This window comes from Antechinus flavipes, chromosome 3 (assembly GCF_016432865.1).
Source record: "Antechinus flavipes isolate AdamAnt ecotype Samford, QLD, Australia chromosome 3, AdamAnt_v2, whole genome shotgun sequence".
NCBI classification, from domain to species: domain Eukaryota; kingdom Metazoa; phylum Chordata; class Mammalia; order Dasyuromorphia; family Dasyuridae; genus Antechinus; species Antechinus flavipes.
In genome coordinates this window covers 619961219-619979922 of record NC_067400.1, presented here as the reverse complement: position 1 = coordinate 619979922, position 18704 = coordinate 619961219, and the positions used below count along the sequence as shown (strand labels likewise).

General features: G+C 36.4%; 1 protein-coding gene across 1 annotated transcript; it reads left to right on the top strand.

Annotated features, from left to right (window-relative positions):
- Positions 1-6512: 6512 nt before the first annotated feature.
- On the top strand, positions 6513-13507 carry LOC127558202 (myeloid cell surface antigen CD33-like). Its single transcript, XM_051991428.1, has 6 exons — positions 6513-6732; positions 6866-7237; positions 7657-7887; positions 8725-8830; positions 9442-9535; positions 13242-13507. The coding sequence occupies exons 1-6, from the start codon at positions 6684-6686 to the stop codon at positions 13428-13430; spliced, it is 1041 nt and encodes a 346-aa protein (XP_051847388.1). The 5' UTR covers positions 6513-6683; the 3' UTR covers positions 13431-13507.
- Positions 13508-18704: the final 5197 nt, after the last annotated feature.

The window sequence follows — 18704 nt, the reverse complement described above, 5'->3', positions numbered from 1 at the left end:
AAATCAATCTACACAGTTCCAGTCTCTCTTCTGGTCTCCAGTCTCAAATCACTAACAATCTGTTGGGTATTTTAGACCAGATGTCCCATTGACCTCTGAAATTTAATAATGAGCCAAAGAGAACTCGATCTTTTCCCACAAATCTTCCCATTTTGAATTTTCCAATTACCATCAAGGGCACTCTCTATTTCTCAATTTCAGTCACCCTACATAACCAATCAGTTGTCAAATTTATGCTTTGCAATAATTTCTCCCAAACACATTTTTATTCATCTCTACTCACAGCTACTGATCTAAGTCAAGCTTTTTATCCCTTTCACCTGGATTATTGCAAATTTTTATTTTTGATCTTCTTGATTCAAGTTCCTTTTCCCTACAATCTGTCTTTCTAACAGTTGCCAGAGTGATTTTCCTAAAAGATGGTTTTGATTATGTTACCTCCTCTACTCAATAAATTCTAGTTATCTCCACTCTCAACTTTGTTTCACAGTTAAAGAACTTCCCAATTTTTCTCCTTCCTCCTTCTCCACTATTTGACATTCTACTTCCCTCCCTGAAATCTATGATTTAGATACAGTGGTGTCCTTGCTGTCCCTCAGAGAAAGACAATCCATTTCCTATTTCTGTGCTCTTCACTAGCTGACAGCTTGCTTGCCAAGCTCTTCCTTCTTAATTCTGACTCTCAAAATCCATGGTTTCCTTCAGATTCTCTCAAATTCCAGCTTTTATGAGGTGATATCTTTGCTAATCTCTATAGCTGCCACAGCATTACCCATTAACATCACATCTTTATATCTGTATATAACTTGAGCCATTCCCAATTGATAAATGGTCAAAGGATATGAATAGGCAATTTTCAGAAGAAGAAAGTAAAGCTATCAATAGGGACAAGAAAACAAATTATCCAAATTATAAGTAAGTAGAGAAATATAAAGTAAAACAACTCTGAGGCACCACCTTATAGCTATCAGATTAGTTAATATGACTGAAAGGGACAATGAGAAACATTGAGGGGATGTGGAAAAATTGAAACAAAAATCCACTGTTGGTGGCATGGTAAATTGGTCTATTCTGAAAAATAATTTGGAACCATGCCCAAAGGGCTATAAAATTATTCATATCCTTTGATCAAGAAATATCACAACTAAGTCTGTATTCCAAAGAGATAAGAGAAAAGGGGAAAAGGTCATATTAGTATAAAAATATTCATAGTAGTTCTTTTTATTGTGCTTAAAAATTTGAAGGTATGCTCAATTGAGGAATGGCTGAACAAATTGCACTTTATGATTATGTTGGAATATTATTGTGCTAGAAGAAATGAGAAGCAGGATGGTTTCAGAAAAGCCAAAAAAGAATTTTATGAACTGATGTGATGAAGTGAGCAGAACAAGGAGAACACTGTAAGCAGTAACAATATTGTAAGGATGTGATCGACTTTGAAAAACTTAAGCTTCTCTGATTAAGACAATGATCCAAGATAATTCCAAAGAACCATGATAAAAAACACTATCCACTCCCAGTGACAGAACTGATGAACTCTGCAGATTTAAAAAGACTTTTTTCTTGGTTTTATATGTGAGTGTGTTATGCAATATGTCTAATATAGAAATGTTGTGCATGACTTCATATGAATAATCAATATCATATTGCTTGGCTTATCAAAGGGTTTGGAGAGGGGGAGAGAGAAAATTTAAAATTTAAATATTCTTTAAATTTTAAAGTTTTATATGTAATTGGGAAATAGTTAATGAAATAAATAAAACATGTTGTGTTTAAAAAAAAAAAACAGTAATGGGTTGACTAAGATGGCTGCTGAATTTTCTTAAAACTTAGACATCCTATAATTCTGTAACACGATCCAGTCTTGTGGTTGCCAACATTTTTGGCCCAGGATTCCCCGTGGCTAAGTTCTTATATTGAAACTGGCCCATCTTGGCACAGCTAAATGGTACAAAGGATAGCGTGCCAGGAATAGAATCAGGAAAACTGGTTTCAGACACAGTAATAATTGTGTGATCTTGAGCAACAAACTTAAACCTGTTTGTCTCAGTTTCCTCATCTGTAAAAATAAGCTGAAAAAAGAAATGGCAAATCACTCCAGTATTTTTCCCAGGAAAATCCCAAATGGTCACAAAGAGTTTGATATGATTGAAAAATGATTCAACAACAACTTCTTAAATCCCCAACTATGATAAACAAACAAGACAACTTTCTGTTAAATTGAATAAAAAGGGTAGCTCACATACAGGTCTTACTATGTTCCATAGACATCCATGTTTTTTTCACTCATCAGTCAAACTGATTTAAAGACATTTCTGAATCAAAGTCATTTATTGCCATTCTATCTTTTCTTAATGGGCAACAAGGAAAATGAGAAGCCCATAGAGGAAAAGTCAAGAATCATTTATTAAGCACCTATTATTTGCCAGGAAGTTGGCTCAGAGCTGGGGATAAAAAAACATGGGGAAGATAAGGAAAAAAATCCCTATTTTCAAGTAGCTCAAAATCTAATGGTGAAGACCTAATTGATTAACATATCCAAACAGGGTACATACAGGAAATAAGGTCATATGGAAGACCCTAGCTTTAAGAAGGCCTGAGACAGACTTTTTCCATTGGTGAGGATGAGCTTTGTTTGCACCGAGCTCCCACTCACAGAATGTTCTGTCACCACTGGGGTCTGAACTACATGGTACCTATACTGGACACAACTGGAGGGGCAAGAACCAACTGGCAAAGTGGAAGGAGTAGAAACAGTCAGGAGATATGGGTCCATGTCTGGGCTCTGATACACATTGGACAACTTTATTTTAGTTCAACCACTTTTGCTCTTTCAAAAGCTCACTTCTCTACTCTCTTATGTAAGCATAATTATACCTGTGAGAAAAGCTTCAAAGCCACACACAGTTTTTAGACCTCAAAGTACTATAGAAATGAATTACTCCCATGCTCAGTCCATTGGTAATGAAGATTCCCTTACAAAGTGGAAATTGCCTTTGGCAACAGATGTAAAATTGAGGTGGAATTGTTAACTAATACAATCTATTATAGAACAACAAATTACTTCTGGAAAGCAATTTGGAATCATGCATAAATTAAGAAGCTAAAATATCCATGTCTTTTGACACAGACATTCTCCTATAGGCACAGGACTCAAGGAAGGCATTGATAAAAAAGAGAAGTCCCACATACATAAAATATTGATAGCAACATATTTTGTGTTAACAAAATACTGGGGAGGAGAAAGAGAAAGAGAAAGAGATAATTCATTGAAAGGCTAAAGAAATGGTAGTACATGGATATAAGGGAATATTGTTGGATTGTAAGAAATGAAGAAAATGATGAATACTGAAAAACATGAGAAGACTTGTATGAACTGATGCAAAATGATGTAAAGTTAAGAAAAGTCGGGGAATAATGTGTAGGGTGTTTCAAAGATCTTAGTGAAAATTTGAGGTTTTGGAAATGTTTTATACAGAATGACTGCAAAAATGACATGGAAAGAACCCCCACTAAATAATTGAAAACTGTGCATTTCCATGTAATTTCTGAGAGCAAGCAAGGATCCTGAAGAAATGACAGGAGAGATACATTTGTTCCCATTCTTGCAAAAGTAGGTTATCTGGGGATAGCTACTTGGTGTAGTAGATAGATCACCAACCCTGAAGTCAAGAAAATCTGACTTCAGACATTTAACACTTCCTGACTATGTGACCCTGAGCGAGTCACTTAACCCCAATTGCATCAGCCAAAAAAAAAAAAAGTAGGTTATCCACATCAGTACACAGAATGGCAGATTTTTTAAAAATGAATTGACTAACTGGTTTTTAAATTTAATTTAATTTTTAATTTGTAGAATTAAAGAATTTCTGTAACATAGTATAATAAAAAGATTATTGCACCTGAAATTACAAATCTGTTATGCATATCTTACTATTCCTTTCAAATATATAACAAAATGATCATGAAAATTTTTTCTTCCTGTTCCCCCTCGCCTACATCCTAGAGATAGCTATCAGATACAAATAGCTATATATGTATAAAATTATTCTACATATATTCTACATACTTTATTTGTCAGTTCTTTCTCTGGATGCAGATAGTGTCTTTCTTCATAGGTCCTTAATAGTTAATTTGGGTATTATAGTCAAAATCGTATACCGTAACTTGTTCAGCCATTCCCCGATCCCCCGATTGTTGAGCATCTCTGAAATTTCCAATTCTTTGCCACAACAAAGAGAGCTACTATAAATATTTTAGAACATATATTTTTTTTTTCCTTTTCCCTTAATTATGTTTGGAAATAGACCAAGTAGTGTTATTGCTGGATCAAAGGGGATAGGGTGTTTAAAAACTCTTTGGATATAATTCCAGATTACTCTCCAAAAAGGTTGAATCAGTTCATAATTCCATCAACAGTGAAGTAGTGTTCTAATTTTTCCACATCCCTTCCAACATTTTTTACTTTCGCCTCTCATTTTTGCTAATCTATAGGTATAATATATATCTCAAGGTTGTCTTGATTTGCATTATCTAATCAATAATGATTTAGACCCTTTTTCATATAATTATAAATTGTTTTATTTCTTCATTGGAAAACTATCGTTTCAGATCTTTTGATCATTTATCAATTGAAGAATGTATTCTTGTAGATTTGACAAAGTTCTTTATATATTTTTATATGAAACTTTTATCTAACAAACTATCTATAAAATTTTTTCCCCAATATACTGCTTTCCTTCTTATCTTGGCAACCATTTATTTTATTTGCACACAACCTTTTAATTTAGTATCATTGAAATTATCTATTTTACATTTAACTTTGCTCTCTATCTCTTGTTAATTTATATATTGTTCACCTCTCCATAAGTCTGATAAGTAATAGGTTCTGAGTTCTTCTAATTTTTTAGTAATCTCTCTTTATATCTAGGTCAGGTATCCATTGTGACCTTATCTTGGTAAATGGTGTGAGATATTGATCTATGTCCAGTTTCTACCGTACAGCTTTCCCAATAATTTTTACCAAATAACAAAATCTTAAGCATTTATACTTATCAAAAATAAGATTATTCTGTTTATTTGCTTCTGCAAATTGTATATCTACTCTATTCCATTGATGAACCTTTCTATTTCTTAGCCAGTACCAGATAGTTTGAATAATTACTAACATAATATAGTTTAAGATCTGGGTCCTGCTAAACTGCTAAATTTCCTTTGATATTCTTAACTTTTTTATTCCCCAAATGAATTGTGTTAACATTTTTTTCTAATTCAGTAAATTTAATTGCTATGACATTGAATGCACAAATTAATCTGAGTAAAATTGTCATTTTTATTATATTGGTCTTGCCTACCCATGAACAATGATTATTTCTCAATTATTTAAATTTGATTTTATTTGTATAAAAAGGTTTTTATGATTTTGTTTATATAGGTTCCTGGGTTCGTTTTGGTAAGTATTCGCCCAGGAATTTTATACTGTCTAGAGTTATTTTAAATGGGGTATTTTTTTTTTTTTTACCATTTCTTCTTGCAGTGTTTTGTTTGTTGTCACAATGCTGATGATTCATGAAAATTTATTTCATGTCCTGTTTATTTGCTAAAATTATTGTTTCAACTAACTTTTTAGTTGAGTGTTTGGGATTTTCCAAATACATCATCTTATTGTCTGATTTTTAAAATTGATTTTATTAATTTTTTTTTGCTCCTTTCCTTTCTTTGCTTTTTTTTCAAGAGAACAATCCCTTATTCTATGAAATGGATCTAGAAGGGGGAAGAGGGGAGATATAAAAGGAAACTGGGCCAATATAAATACAAAAGCTACCCAAAATATTTTTTAAAGAAACATAAAAACATACTGTTTCATAAAGAGATAATAATGAGACTATGGGGACAACAAGGAGGGCCAAGGAGGACTGAGACCCTCATTTCAAGGTAGAGATTAATTAGTGGGGACATGCCAGGGAAGAGGAAGTGAGTAAAAAGGACATGTGATGGAATTAGGAGGATGCAGTTAGGGATCAAAAGGAAACTAGTGGGCTTGGTGGATAGAATGCCAAACATGCAATTGGGAGTATCTGAGTTCAAATTCAGTCTCAAGCATTTCTTAACAATGTGACCCTGAGAAAGTCACCTAATCTTGTTTACCTCAGTTTTATCATTTGTAAAATGAGCAAGACAAGGAAATAACAAATCACTCCAATATCTTTACCAAGAAATCCTTAAAAGGGATTTTAAAGAGTTCAGACATGACTGAAAAATTGACTGAACAGTAATAAGTTAGGAAACAGAGTTGCAGCCATGGAGAATCATGGAAGTAGGAAAGGGCCTCTTGCTTATTGGTGAGAAAGGAAACCCTTGATCAATAGTCCACAGAGAACTAAGAACCAAAGAAAGAGGAAGTTCTGGTTACTCCCATCCCCAACCTCCATACCTCAAACCATCTTCCTTTTCTACATGTCTGACTTCCCTACTATCAGGCTAGGGGTTTTCTTCAAGACCCTTGCTCTGAGGATGTGCGGAAGGGAAAAGCTGGTAGGATTGGACTTCCTGATGTTCTCAGAAGCCCTCTTTTCTTTGCCTCTTCCCCTCTGCTTGGGATTGTTCCTTTTAGAAGGCTGTGTGAATTAGTCTGAGGCTACCCCCTGGATAGCTCTAATCTCCCCTGATCCCTTTATCTCACCATGAACCTCCTACTGCTACTGCTGTTGCTGTTGCTCCAATTCTGGAAGGGTAAGTAGGAGCAGAATGGATCTGAAGAGAGATGGGAAGTCCTGGCAAATAAGTTGCTTGTGGGGAGTCTGGGATTGAGATTGGATGGACATACAAAGGAAGTCTTGAGCTGAGTCTTTTTCTTTTCCTGTAGGGTCTTTTTCTCAACAGAATCAAGACTTTAAGGTTGACATCCAGAAGAATATTACTGTGCAGGAGGGACTATGTGTCTCCATCCCCTGCTCTTTCTACTCTACCTCAAAATACAAGAATAACAACATAAACCATGAATGCTTCTACCAGGGAGAATCCTTAGACAAACTGGTAGCCACCAATGATCCCCAAAGGACTACCCAACCTGGGGCCAAGGACCAGTTCTACTTTATTGGGAACTCCCAAATGAGCAACTGCTTCCTGAGAATTACCGGGGCCAAGAAATGTGATCAGGGAAATTATGAGTTCCATATAGAAAAGAGAAACCTGAATTATAGTTACAGCAATTACCGAATATTCATCAAAGTAGAGGGTGAGTTCTCTGTCCCAGGGAATTGTTTGGGGTGATGAAAAGACCAGAGCAGGAGCCAGTTTGGAAGCCAGGTAAGGACATGCTAGTGGCACACTAAACCTTGGCTGGAAGATATACTATGATACTTTCTGTAAAGAAACATGACTTCAGAATCTGGGCATCAAGGACAGAGGTGGGGAAGAGATCTTCACAGGTGTATCAAAGAGACAGACACACTAGTACCTCTCTTGTGGTCCTAAAACACTATGGGTATGATATGCAGCCATTGGAAATGGAGTTAAGTCAGGAAATAAGAGGGAAAATTCAAGGAAAGGACTTGTTAATGACAAAATAAACAATCCCAAGGCCATCACCTGACTGTACATTTTGGGGGGACCTCTTTTCTTTCCACCTGGATCACACCCTTTCTCCTTCTCCAGATATGACCCAGAAGCCAGAGATCCACATGCCAGAGATCTTGGAACCGAGTCACCAGGTGACCTTGGATGGGACTGCCCTCCCTTCCAAGGGACTGGCATCAGCAAACACCAATTCCTCCAAACTCCCACTCACCCCCCAGCCACAGGACAATGGCATTAGCTTCACCTGTTGGGTGATATTCCCAAAAGCCACAGTAAGCAGAGAGGGAACTGTCCTGCTCATGGTTGCCGGTGAGTTTGGGAAGAGAGTAGTAACTAGATACCTGGTTTGCTCAGGGGAAAGAAAGTTAGAAAGGAAGGCTAGAATCAGTGAACGAGGTTCTCAATCATGAGACTATAGAGAAAGCTGAATCCCAAAAGATCATTCTTGAGAGATCCCCCATTCCCTGTTCTGAGTTCTAGTATCAAAGATCCTTAGTCTCATTCATGCCATGGACCACAGCACCCTAACCTAAATGCAGGTACCTTTTGATTCTAACCCTGACCCTAGCCCCACCTGTCAGGCCAGGTCAGTTTGTATTGTTAAGGGCCTAATTTCTATTTAATTTCTATTTAAGGGCCTAATTAGCATATGCTATGCTAAGCTCTTGAGATACAAAAACAAGCCAAAAAAAGATCCTGCCTTCAAGGAACTGACAGTTTAAGGGGAGATACAACATGCTAACCATTATGTATAAATGAAACATGTTATTGCATAAATGGGAACTAACCTATAGGATAAAAGTAAAAACATTGAGGATTGAGAAAAGCTCCTTGTAGAAGATGGGAATTTAAATGGGACTTGAAGGAACCCAAGGAAGTCAGTGGGTGGAAATGAGGAAGAATAGAGTTCTAGAGTGGGGGACACCGATTGAAGTTGCCCAGAGTGGGGAAATGGGCTGTCTTGTTCAGAAAGCAGAAGTCATTGGATGGAGAGCATGGTGGAGAGTGAGGTGCAGGAAGACACTTTAGATGAATTATCATTTTTCCTTGGTTCTTTAGAAAGTGAGGAGATAGGAGAGGGGGAGGGAATAAGCTAAAGAAAGATGGTAGAGAATCTAGATCCTTCCAAATTTTATATATCCTCAGATAAAAGCCAATGGAGTTCCAGTCTCTTTTTGGAAACGAGGTTTCAAGGAGCCGTGGTTGTATCCATCGTGGCTGTTATGCTCCTCATTTGCCTGGTGGTTTGCCTGTGAGTTTTCAGCTTAGAAACCTGAGTGGGGAATCTTAGAATATGAAATATAAAGTGTCAGTGTTGGGGGAACCCTGGGGGAGGTTGTCTAGAACAGAGAATATCAGCCCTGGGTGAAATCTGGAATGTCCCACCTAATAGTAATCTTAGAACACAGAATATAAGAACTGAGAAAGTCCTTAGAATAGAAAATTATCAAACTTAGGAATAATGTTGTCATAGACCATTTAAGTTTAGAAGAAAAGGGCGAAAGTATTTATTGTCTATAATATGGCAGGCACTGTGCTTAGTTCTTTACAAATATTATCTCATCTGATTCTCCTAACAAATGGGACAGAGGAGTAGGTGTTATTATTGTCATCCCATTTTACAGTTAAGGGAACTGAGGCAGGTTAAATGACTTGTGAAGAGTAACACAACAAGAAAGGGGCTAACGTCAGATTTGCAATCAGGACATTCTGACTATAGGTCTTGTGTTTTATCTACCGTACCACTGAGTTGTCTCATATAGACCATTGAACATAGAAAGTCAAATATAAAAATAAGCCTAGAAGGTCATAGCTGGAAGGTCATATAAATGTTCATAACCAAACATAACTGTCTTTTCTCAGAATGGAACTGCTGAGAAGGAAACAGTCAGAGGGGAACGTGGGGACTTCAGAGTTTGGAAGCAGCATCGACCTGGTCTCCAGTGAAATCCCATTGGTGAGTTACCCCATCCCTCAAATGACATCACCCTATAGCAACTAGAAAGGATTGGGAAGAAAAGGTTGTCATCCCCCTCCACACCAACATGGTGAACTTCCAGGATGATGGAGATTATAAACTTCCCAACCTTGAATATTTAAGTCTAGTTGACAATATAGCACCCTTCAGCCATTGCCCAGCAACATATGAATGATCATGATGTATTGATAAGTGGCCCCATTAAGCCAACCCTAACTCATCCCTGGAGGTTTTCTATATGGGGACAATTTCTCATATGGAAGCCAGATTGTGAAAGGCAGAGAGTATCTGGCTTAGCGGAGAAGTTAGAGTTTGTGAAAGACATGGAAATGGGCCCTAAAGAGATGATTTTGCTTGGGACAAAGATCTCATTCCTCAAATATTTATTACCACATTGCAGAGCTTTTTGGCCCAGTGCTAGAAGAGCTGCAAAGTTTATATGAGCCTTAATATCTGTCCTTCTGATAATTACAGTCTAACTGGGGCAGGAGGAAGTAATATTTCTATGTATCTCAAATACTACTTTAAATATATGGACATGGGGCTATGTGAGATGGGAGGGTAAAGATTGTTGCCAGGCAGTGTTGGCCAGAAAGAATCCTAGAGGATTTGGCATTAGAGTGAGCTTAAAAATGGAATAGAAACTCATGATGGTGATCAGGGTGAGAATGGAAGAGGGGAGAAGAAAAAAGAAAAGGAATGATATGAATACAAGATGAAGAAGCAAAGAGGACAGGTTATGCAATAAGGAGAGCAAATCGTGAAGTTTGCTGGGAACTTAGATTTTTTTAAAGAAGATAAAGGCATTTGGAACCGGAAAATAAAATAGTACTAGACTGTGGATAACCTAGAACTCCAGACTGAACTTTACTGGAGAGACCACAGGGAGCTAGTGAAGATATCTTTTTCAGCAAGATAGTGACATGTCCAAGTCTAGATATAAGGGAAGATTATCATGGTAGTCTGTAGAGGATGAGTTGGAGGGAGAGAAAGAGCCAAGGCTACAAGATCTGGTAGACATTAGCAATAATTGGCAGAATTATAAACTTTAGAGTTTAATAGAGATTTCAGTAGCTGTCTGGTTCAACTGGAAACATCAATACAAGGCATTCTAAAATTCTCAATGCGGTTCCAAGCTATTATGCTAACTCTTTATAGCACTTCCAATGTGGGGAAATCATCCCAACATTTAGAGTTATCTAAAAGTTCCATGGGCTCCTTTGAGAGATGGATTTCCTCTCACTGGTACAATCTGGCAGAGGATGGAGGACCACCTGATTCCCCAACACTGAGTTTCAGTTGGCCTCTGTGCAACTTCATTCATTCTTCCTGGTTCTGCCCTCTGGGACTAATCTGTCTTCCATGTAACAGCCTTGTCCAAAACCTGAATTCAGCTCTCATGTGCAAATTACCCCCTGCTTCAAGTCCTCTTCTACAAGCTAAAACATCCCCATTTCCTTCAACCAATCCTCACATGATAGGAAACCAAGGACAGTCACTAAAGTGGTTGTCCTTCATCCAGTGATGGTCTATTTTTTGTCAATGAATTTCCTACACTGTGATGTCCTGAAGTAAACACAAGATGGGGTCATATCCAACTACTGTAACAAGGAACTATTACATGCTTACTCCTAGAAACTATAGCTTCCTTAGTACAGCCCCAAATGTGATAGTTTTCTTGCCTATTACAGCATGTTGCCGAACTTGTGATTCATTAAGACACCCAGGTCTTTTTCTGAAAAAAATTGTCATTGGAGGCAGACCTCATCTCACCTGATCCCTTTATTTGACAGAGAAGAAAACAGAGGCAAAGTGATTTTACCACCATTGTAAAAAATAGAATTTAAAAGAGGATTTCTGTTTTGAAATCAATTTTTTTATTATTATAGCAAATATCTCAGAAAGAAATGTAAGGGAATGTAAGATTCATCCAGAAAGGTAGTTGGCAATTAAATGAGAGGGTCTCAAAAGTCAAAACAGAGAGTCCTCCCTAAAAGAAAACTAGGATCAGAGGAATTAGAGTTAGAAGAAGCCTTAGTTGTTTTCTATTCAATCATCTCATTTGACAGCTAAAGAAACTGAGGTTCAGAGAATGAAATTAATTTACCTACAGTCACACAGTTAGTAAGACTGAGCCAGAATTTGAACACAGATCCTCTTGATTCTAAATAATTCTTTCTACTATATCTTGATGAATGGAAATTGAATCAAGTGAGAGTTTTGTAAGAATAACATGTTTGTAGGCAATAGGAAAATAGGCAAGCAGACAAGACAAGATGGAAAATTAATGAAGGGAGGGAATTATAAAGGATCTATTGGAGAAGACAAGATGGAATAGGATCTTTTGTGCATATAGAAAGAATTTGCTTTGGCAAAAAAAAAAAAAAGACCAACTCTTTATGTAAGACAAAGGCGAGAGAATAGGAAGAAAACATCTGAGTTAGACGGGATGAGGAGGAAAGAAGGGGGAGATCTTGACAAATGACTTCAATTTCTTTACTGAAAGATGAGGTGAGGTCATCAGCTATGTCAGCAGGATTGGACCCGACCTCTAACCTGTGGGTGGCTGAAGCTGAAATAGAGGAGGCTAGAAACAAGGGATCAGGACACAAACTCAAGTTTAATTTTAGAGGGAGGGAAATGGTACCTGTAGCAGAAGCTCTCCCCCTCCTAAGAAGGAGGACTTAATCTTGCCCAGGCTGGGGCCACTTATGGACATGAGAGGACTGGGCCCACAACACAGTCATGCTTAGATCTGGAAACAGTTTTCATGATTGGCATTTCAAGAGTATTATTATGTTTTGTGAGAATAGTCATTGTCTCAAGTCTTGGGGGGTAAATAAGGACCACCCTTGGAATGGTATGGAACAAGAGATCTATGACACAATTAGAAGTACAGTACCTGTCAGTGACAAGGAACAAGCATTATGAATGTATGATGGATGGCCCTGGAAAATAGGGGGAGCTAACTCCCCCAGAGAACACCTGGTATTGGTCTAAGCAATACACCTTGCCAAAGGATAATATTAACCCAAAACACAAAGATTATTATTATACTAAGTTAAGGGTGCAGTCTGCTTGCTGGGCTTTAGCTCTGGAAAACAGTATCCCCAAAATATTTTGGAGGCAAGTTCTATAGGAACACAACTTTTCTTGTGGAGGAAGTGAAAAAGTCTCCATCTTTTCACTGCAGTTATGAGAGGAGTGATGACTAAATTAGAAAGGAATTGCTATGGTGAAGGCCCAGCTGAAATTATGTAACACAAATTTGCAGTGGACCCACTCAATTTGGTTCTTTGACTTCCTCCTGCTCTATTCAATAGCCCACGAATAGAAATGAGTAGAACTAAAAGAGGCAGGTGATGAGAGTAATTCAAGGATGAGATTACCAATGGGATAAAAGGCTGAAAGACTTTAGGTTAGAGGATAGTGTTAAACTAATTCACCCACCAGTTAAGACTAGGGAAGGGAGGATACTGTGCCCATTAGGAGACCTAGTAAAACATAGGGTATGGAAGATTAGTGTGGAAAAAAATATTAGGACATGAAACCTAGAATAGAATAGAATAGAAACTATTCTATTCAGCAGAGCTGAAAGAGAACAGAGAAAGAGTTAAGATTGTAGATCCCTCTAGAGACACCATCATCCCTTCCCCAAACTCCTTTGATCTTTCTTGCCTCACAGGATCAACAAGGGAATTCTAAGCAACACAGCAGCTCAGAACTCCCTCCACAAATTCTGCTGAACTCCTTCTCACAGAAAGGGGAGGACCAAGTACAATATACCTCTATCTCCTTCCAAGTCCAAAAGTCACAAGAGATCTGCAAACCAGAAGACATCAACAATGAGTACTCAGAGATCAAGTTTCATTAAGGAGACTGGAAGAAGGGGTGAAGGGGATGATGAAAAGTGGGAATAAAGATAATCTGTAACTATGATCTGGAAAAGAAGATGACTAGCAATAGCTCTATTGAATCCCCCAGGTGACATTTATCCGTCTTGGACACTGTGGGGGGGGAGGGATACAAGAAAAGGACAAGGCATGGTCTTCCTTATTCATTACAAAATGAACAGATAGGAAAAAATTAATGCAAGAACAAAGACTATAGAATGTCAAAGTTGAAAGGCTTTAGGTCATGGGCCATATATATATCTAATTCTGATCTTTCTTCTCATTTCAATCTCACACTTAGACATCTACACTTTGGTACTGCTTAGACATCTCGAACTCAGCATGAATAAAACAGACATAATTATCTATTTCCTGCCCCTCCCCCAACCCATCTTTCCTTCAACCTTACCTAATTTGGTAGATGACACAGATTAACAATTTTGGAGCCATCAATGACTCTTCCCGCTCCTTCTTCCTCCCCAATCCCCACTAAAAATTCAATCAGTTGTCAAATCTTATCCATTTTATTCCCACATTTCTTACATCTGTCCCCTGCTCTTCCTTCACATGATCTCTACCTTAATTCAGACACCAGCTTCTCTTGCCTAGATGGATATAATAGCCTCCTAACTGGTGTCTCTTTTTGAGTTTCTCTCCTCTTCAATTCATTTCACACACACACGTTAGTCAACTTGATATTCCTAAAACAGAACTGACTATGCTACCCTACTGCTCAAAAATTTTCTCTAGTTCCTTCTCCCTCTAATATAGAATATAGACATCTTAACCTTTCATTTCAAGTACTCCAATCTGTCTCTTATTTTATCTCATGTTGTTTCCTTTGAAACATTGTCCATTTTTTCCAAATTGGCTTGTAAGCTCTTCCTCCATGACTATCCCTTTGTACAAACAGCCTCTTACATAGGAAATGAAATTTCTGATCATTATCTCAGAGAATCTTGAACTTCTCTGAAGAAGAAATCAAGAGAGACCTGGTAAGGAAGGCATTTTCTGAGCTTCCCAGTTATTATTTTTTGCTCTCTTTTGAAATAACTTTGCACTGTGTTATATGTCCATTATGATTACTTACCATAAGATAGAAATTACTTGAGGGCATGAATTCTTCTTTTTGCCTAGCACATAGTAGGTTCTTAATAAATGTTTATTGAATTAAACTGGATTGAATCATTCTTATAGGTGGAAGTGATCTTAGAGATCATCTAGCTCAATATTTTATTTTGTAGATGAGACTAAAGCTCAAAGAGTCAGTCACTCTAAATCCACATGCTATTTCTCTGCTAAAAAGTTACCTCCGCATTTTGCTTTTTCATTATTAGAGCATACTGTCTGGGCTTAATCCTATTCTAGAGAGGCTGAGTTTCCTAAGACTTATTAATAGACCTGAAGTGAGGTAGACCTGAACTCTGGTTTCACTCTGGATACTCCCTAGATGCAAATCACATCATTTCTCTGATCATTTCCCTTATCCATAAAACATGTATAACATCTTCAATAAATACCTCCAAAGAATAGCATTTACATGACAATTTATTTTAACATCAGTTCTTTTTTTTATTTTCTTTTTCTTTCTGCTCACTCAGGTCAGGGAAAGGAGTGGGGACAAACATTAAAAATGACTTTGCTCAAGTACATGAGAATCTCAGTTGTTTATTGATTATTTAGGATTAAATTATTGATTATTGATTATTCAGGATTAAAGCCAGTCTTTGTATCTTATTCTCCAATAAGAAAAAAATGGATACTTGTTTTCCTCAGTCAATTAAGAGTCCCAGTCTAGAAATAAATAGATGGGTTTTAACAGTGTAGATTATGCATTGATACATTGGAAACGGCAACATATTATTTCATATTGCAAAATAGATAAGTCCAAGTGGCTAGCTATACTCCTATACTATACTATACTATACTATAGTATTATAGTGTATCTACTATAGGCTAGCTACTCCTTAGAAATGTTTGTGGTTGTTATTCAGTCATTTCAGTCCTGTCTAATTCTTTGTGACCCCATTTGGGATTTTCTTGGCAAATATATTGGAGAATCTTGCCATTTCCTTCTTCAATTCATTTTCACTAATGAGGAAACTAAAGCAGACAGGGTTAAGTGACTCGACCAGGGTCACACCTGATGACAAATATTCACAAACATCCCTGAGAAAGCATTATTGAGTAAACTGTTACCCATGACTAGTCAAATATAGCATGGATCTATCTAAATCTAAGGACAATGTTTTAATTAGAGGTTTCCCTATACATTTTCTCCAAAATACATACAATGAAGAGTTTTCAAAATATAATATATCAGAAGGAAAAGATAGATATAATTCCCATCTTTCTGATCAATGTTGGAATTGTTCTGAAAGATGCCAACAAGAAGTCTATAGAGGATGAGCTTACATTTCAACTCTCACTTGATTACAAAAATTTAAAAATTTTATTCACCTATGAAATAGCCTTCAGAACATAGTAAAAACAGCAAGATAGAGGCATTCTCATGGTTATTCCTATCTGAAGCTCATCAAAAAAGTTGAAAAGAATGAGATGTAAGTGCTCATGGGTAGGCCAACAGCTATAATAAAAATGACAATACTACCTGAATTAATCTACTTATTTAGTGCCATACCAATCAAACTCCCAGGAAATTATTTTACAGAGCTAGAAAAATAGTAACAAAGTTTATCTGGAAGAACAAAAGTTCAAGCATTTCAAGGGAATTAATGAAAAAAAATGCTAATTAAGATGTGCCAGATCTAAAACTATATTATAAAACAGCGGTCATCAAAACCATTTGGTACTGGCTAAGAAACAGAGTAGCTGATTAATGGAATAAGGATGACAGAACAAAATAATCAATAACTATAGCAATTTAGTGTTTGACAAACCTGAAGAACCCAGCTTTAGGGATAAAAAGTCACTATTTGACAAAATCTGCTGGGAAAATTGGAAACTAGCATGGAAGGAATTAGGACTTGACCCACACCTAACACCACATACAAGATAAGATCATGATTTAGACATAAAGAGGAATATTATAAGCAAATTAGAAGAGCATAGAATAGTTTAACATTCAGATCTGTGGAGAAGGAAGGAATTTTTGTCCAAAGAAGAACAGGAACTCATAATTGGACATCAGATAGATAATTTTGATTATATTAAGTTAAATTTTTTTTGTACAAACAAAACTAATGCAGACAAGATCAGAAAGGAAGCAATAAATTGGGAAATCAGTTTTACATTTAAGGGTTCCGATAAAGGCCTCATTTCTAAAATATATAGAAAATTGACTCAAATTTATAAGAATTCAAGCCATTCTCCAATTGATAAATGGTCAAAGGATATGAACACACAATTTTCAGATGAAGAAATTAAAACTATTTCTAATCATATGAGAAGGTGCTCTAAATCAATATTGATCAGAGAAATACAAATTAAGACAACTCTGAGATAACACTATACCCCTCTCAAATTGGCTAAGATGACAGGAAAAGATAGTGATAAATGCTGGAGGGGATGTGGGAAAACTTGGACATTAATACATTATTGGTGGAACTGTGAAGGATGCAATCATTCTGGAGAGCAATTTGGAACTATGCTCAAAAAGTTATCAAACTGTGTATACCCTTTGATCCAGCAGTGTTTCTAATGTGCTTATATCCCAAGGAGATCTTAAAGGAAGGAAAGGACCTGTATATGCAAAAATGTTTGTGATGTCAAGAGACTAGAAATTGGAGAATGGCTGAATAAGTTATGGTATATGAATATTACGGAATACTATTATTCTATAAGAAATAATCAGGAAGATGATTTTAGAAAGGCCTGGAGAGACTTACATGAACTGATGCTAAGTGAAATGAGCAGAACCAGGAGATCATTGTATATGGCAACAACAAGACTATAAGATGATCAATTCTAATGGACATGGCTCTTTCCAACAATGAAATGATTGAGGCCAGTTCCAATGATCTTGTGATGAAGAATGCCACCCACATCCAGAAAAAGAGGACTCTTCTTGATGTTGTTCACTTGCATTTTGTTTTCTTACTCATTTACTTTCTTTTTTTATCTGATTTCTCTTGTACAGCAAGAGAATCATATAAATATGTTTTTACATATTGGATTAAACATATATTTTAACATTTTTAATACATATTGGATTGCTTGCCATCTAGGGGAGGGGATGGGGAAAGTAGGAAATGGGGGAAAGAAACACAAGGCTATGCAGAGGTCAATGTTGTCAAATTATCTGTGCATATGTTTTGAAAATAAAAAGCTTTATAAAAAAAGAATGAGATATGACAACAATAATGGCAATTATATATTTTTAAGGTTAATTAATAATAATAAATGTACTCATAAGCATAACATTTTAGTTCATGCCAAGGAAAGATAGAGACTGAAGGCTTCAAGACTGAATCTAGAATCTCATTAAACTAATGAATAATGGCAATATCTTTTCATATTTTGGCCTTTTTCAGTCAAGACATGTTGAACATAAAGATGTCAAGAAGAAAGTTGTGGTTCATTGTGTTAAGAGCCTTGCTGGCATCCTGAAATCAAAATTGAATGGGGATTTAGGAATGGGATATTACATTTACCATTAAACATAATTGATTTGAGAAATGATTTTTTTCTGGAAGAAAATGCCGAGTATGAAGAAATTAATACCTATAAAATGTCAGTCATCATATATATTTTGGGAACTGGTAGATGGAGATTTTGAAAGTATTCTAATAAAAACTTACATAATATTGATGAAACATGGAGCCATAAACCCTAGGTAATTATAGAAAGGGGAACATGTCATACCCCCAAAAGGAAAAGAAGATTAATCATTATTCTTAATGCATAGGGTAAAAAAAACTATAGAAATACTTTGGGAACAACCAGATATCGCTTCCCCAAGCAAAAGAGAGGAATAAAAGATGTGTGCCACCAGTTTTGTTTAATGTAGACCAAGTGGTTTGCTTATGAATAGAAATTTTGATGGTTAGGATCCAAGAACGGAGTCAAAAAACCCTCCATTGGCAATACTCACATAAATTCAGTTAAATGAAGACCAAAAAAAAAGTATCAAAAAATAGATGAGGTGTGTGTGTGTGTGTGTGTGTGTGTGTGAGAGAGAGAGAGAGAGAGAGAGAGAGAGAGAGTAGGAAGTGTAAAAGTTCATATGACAATTCCAATTCAGTAATAGGCTGTTGCTACTGCAAATTTTAAAAGTGTTACCCTGAAGTAGCCTT

What these genes read in the sequence shown, in the direction of transcription:
- LOC127558202 (XM_051991428.1), top strand. Translation starts at nt 6,684, where the DNA reads ATGAACCTCCTACTGCTACTGCTGTTGCTGTTGCTCCAATTCTGGAAG. An exon ending in AATATTCATCAAAGTAGAGG is followed by an intron (nt 7,238 to 7,656) that starts GTGAGTTCTCTG and finishes CTCCTTCTCCAG; the next exon opens with ATATGACCCAGAAGCCAGAG. An exon ending in ATTTGCCTGGTGGTTTGCCT is followed by an intron (nt 8,831 to 9,441) that starts GTGAGTTTTCAG and finishes GTCTTTTCTCAG; the next exon opens with AATGGAACTGCTGAGAAGGA.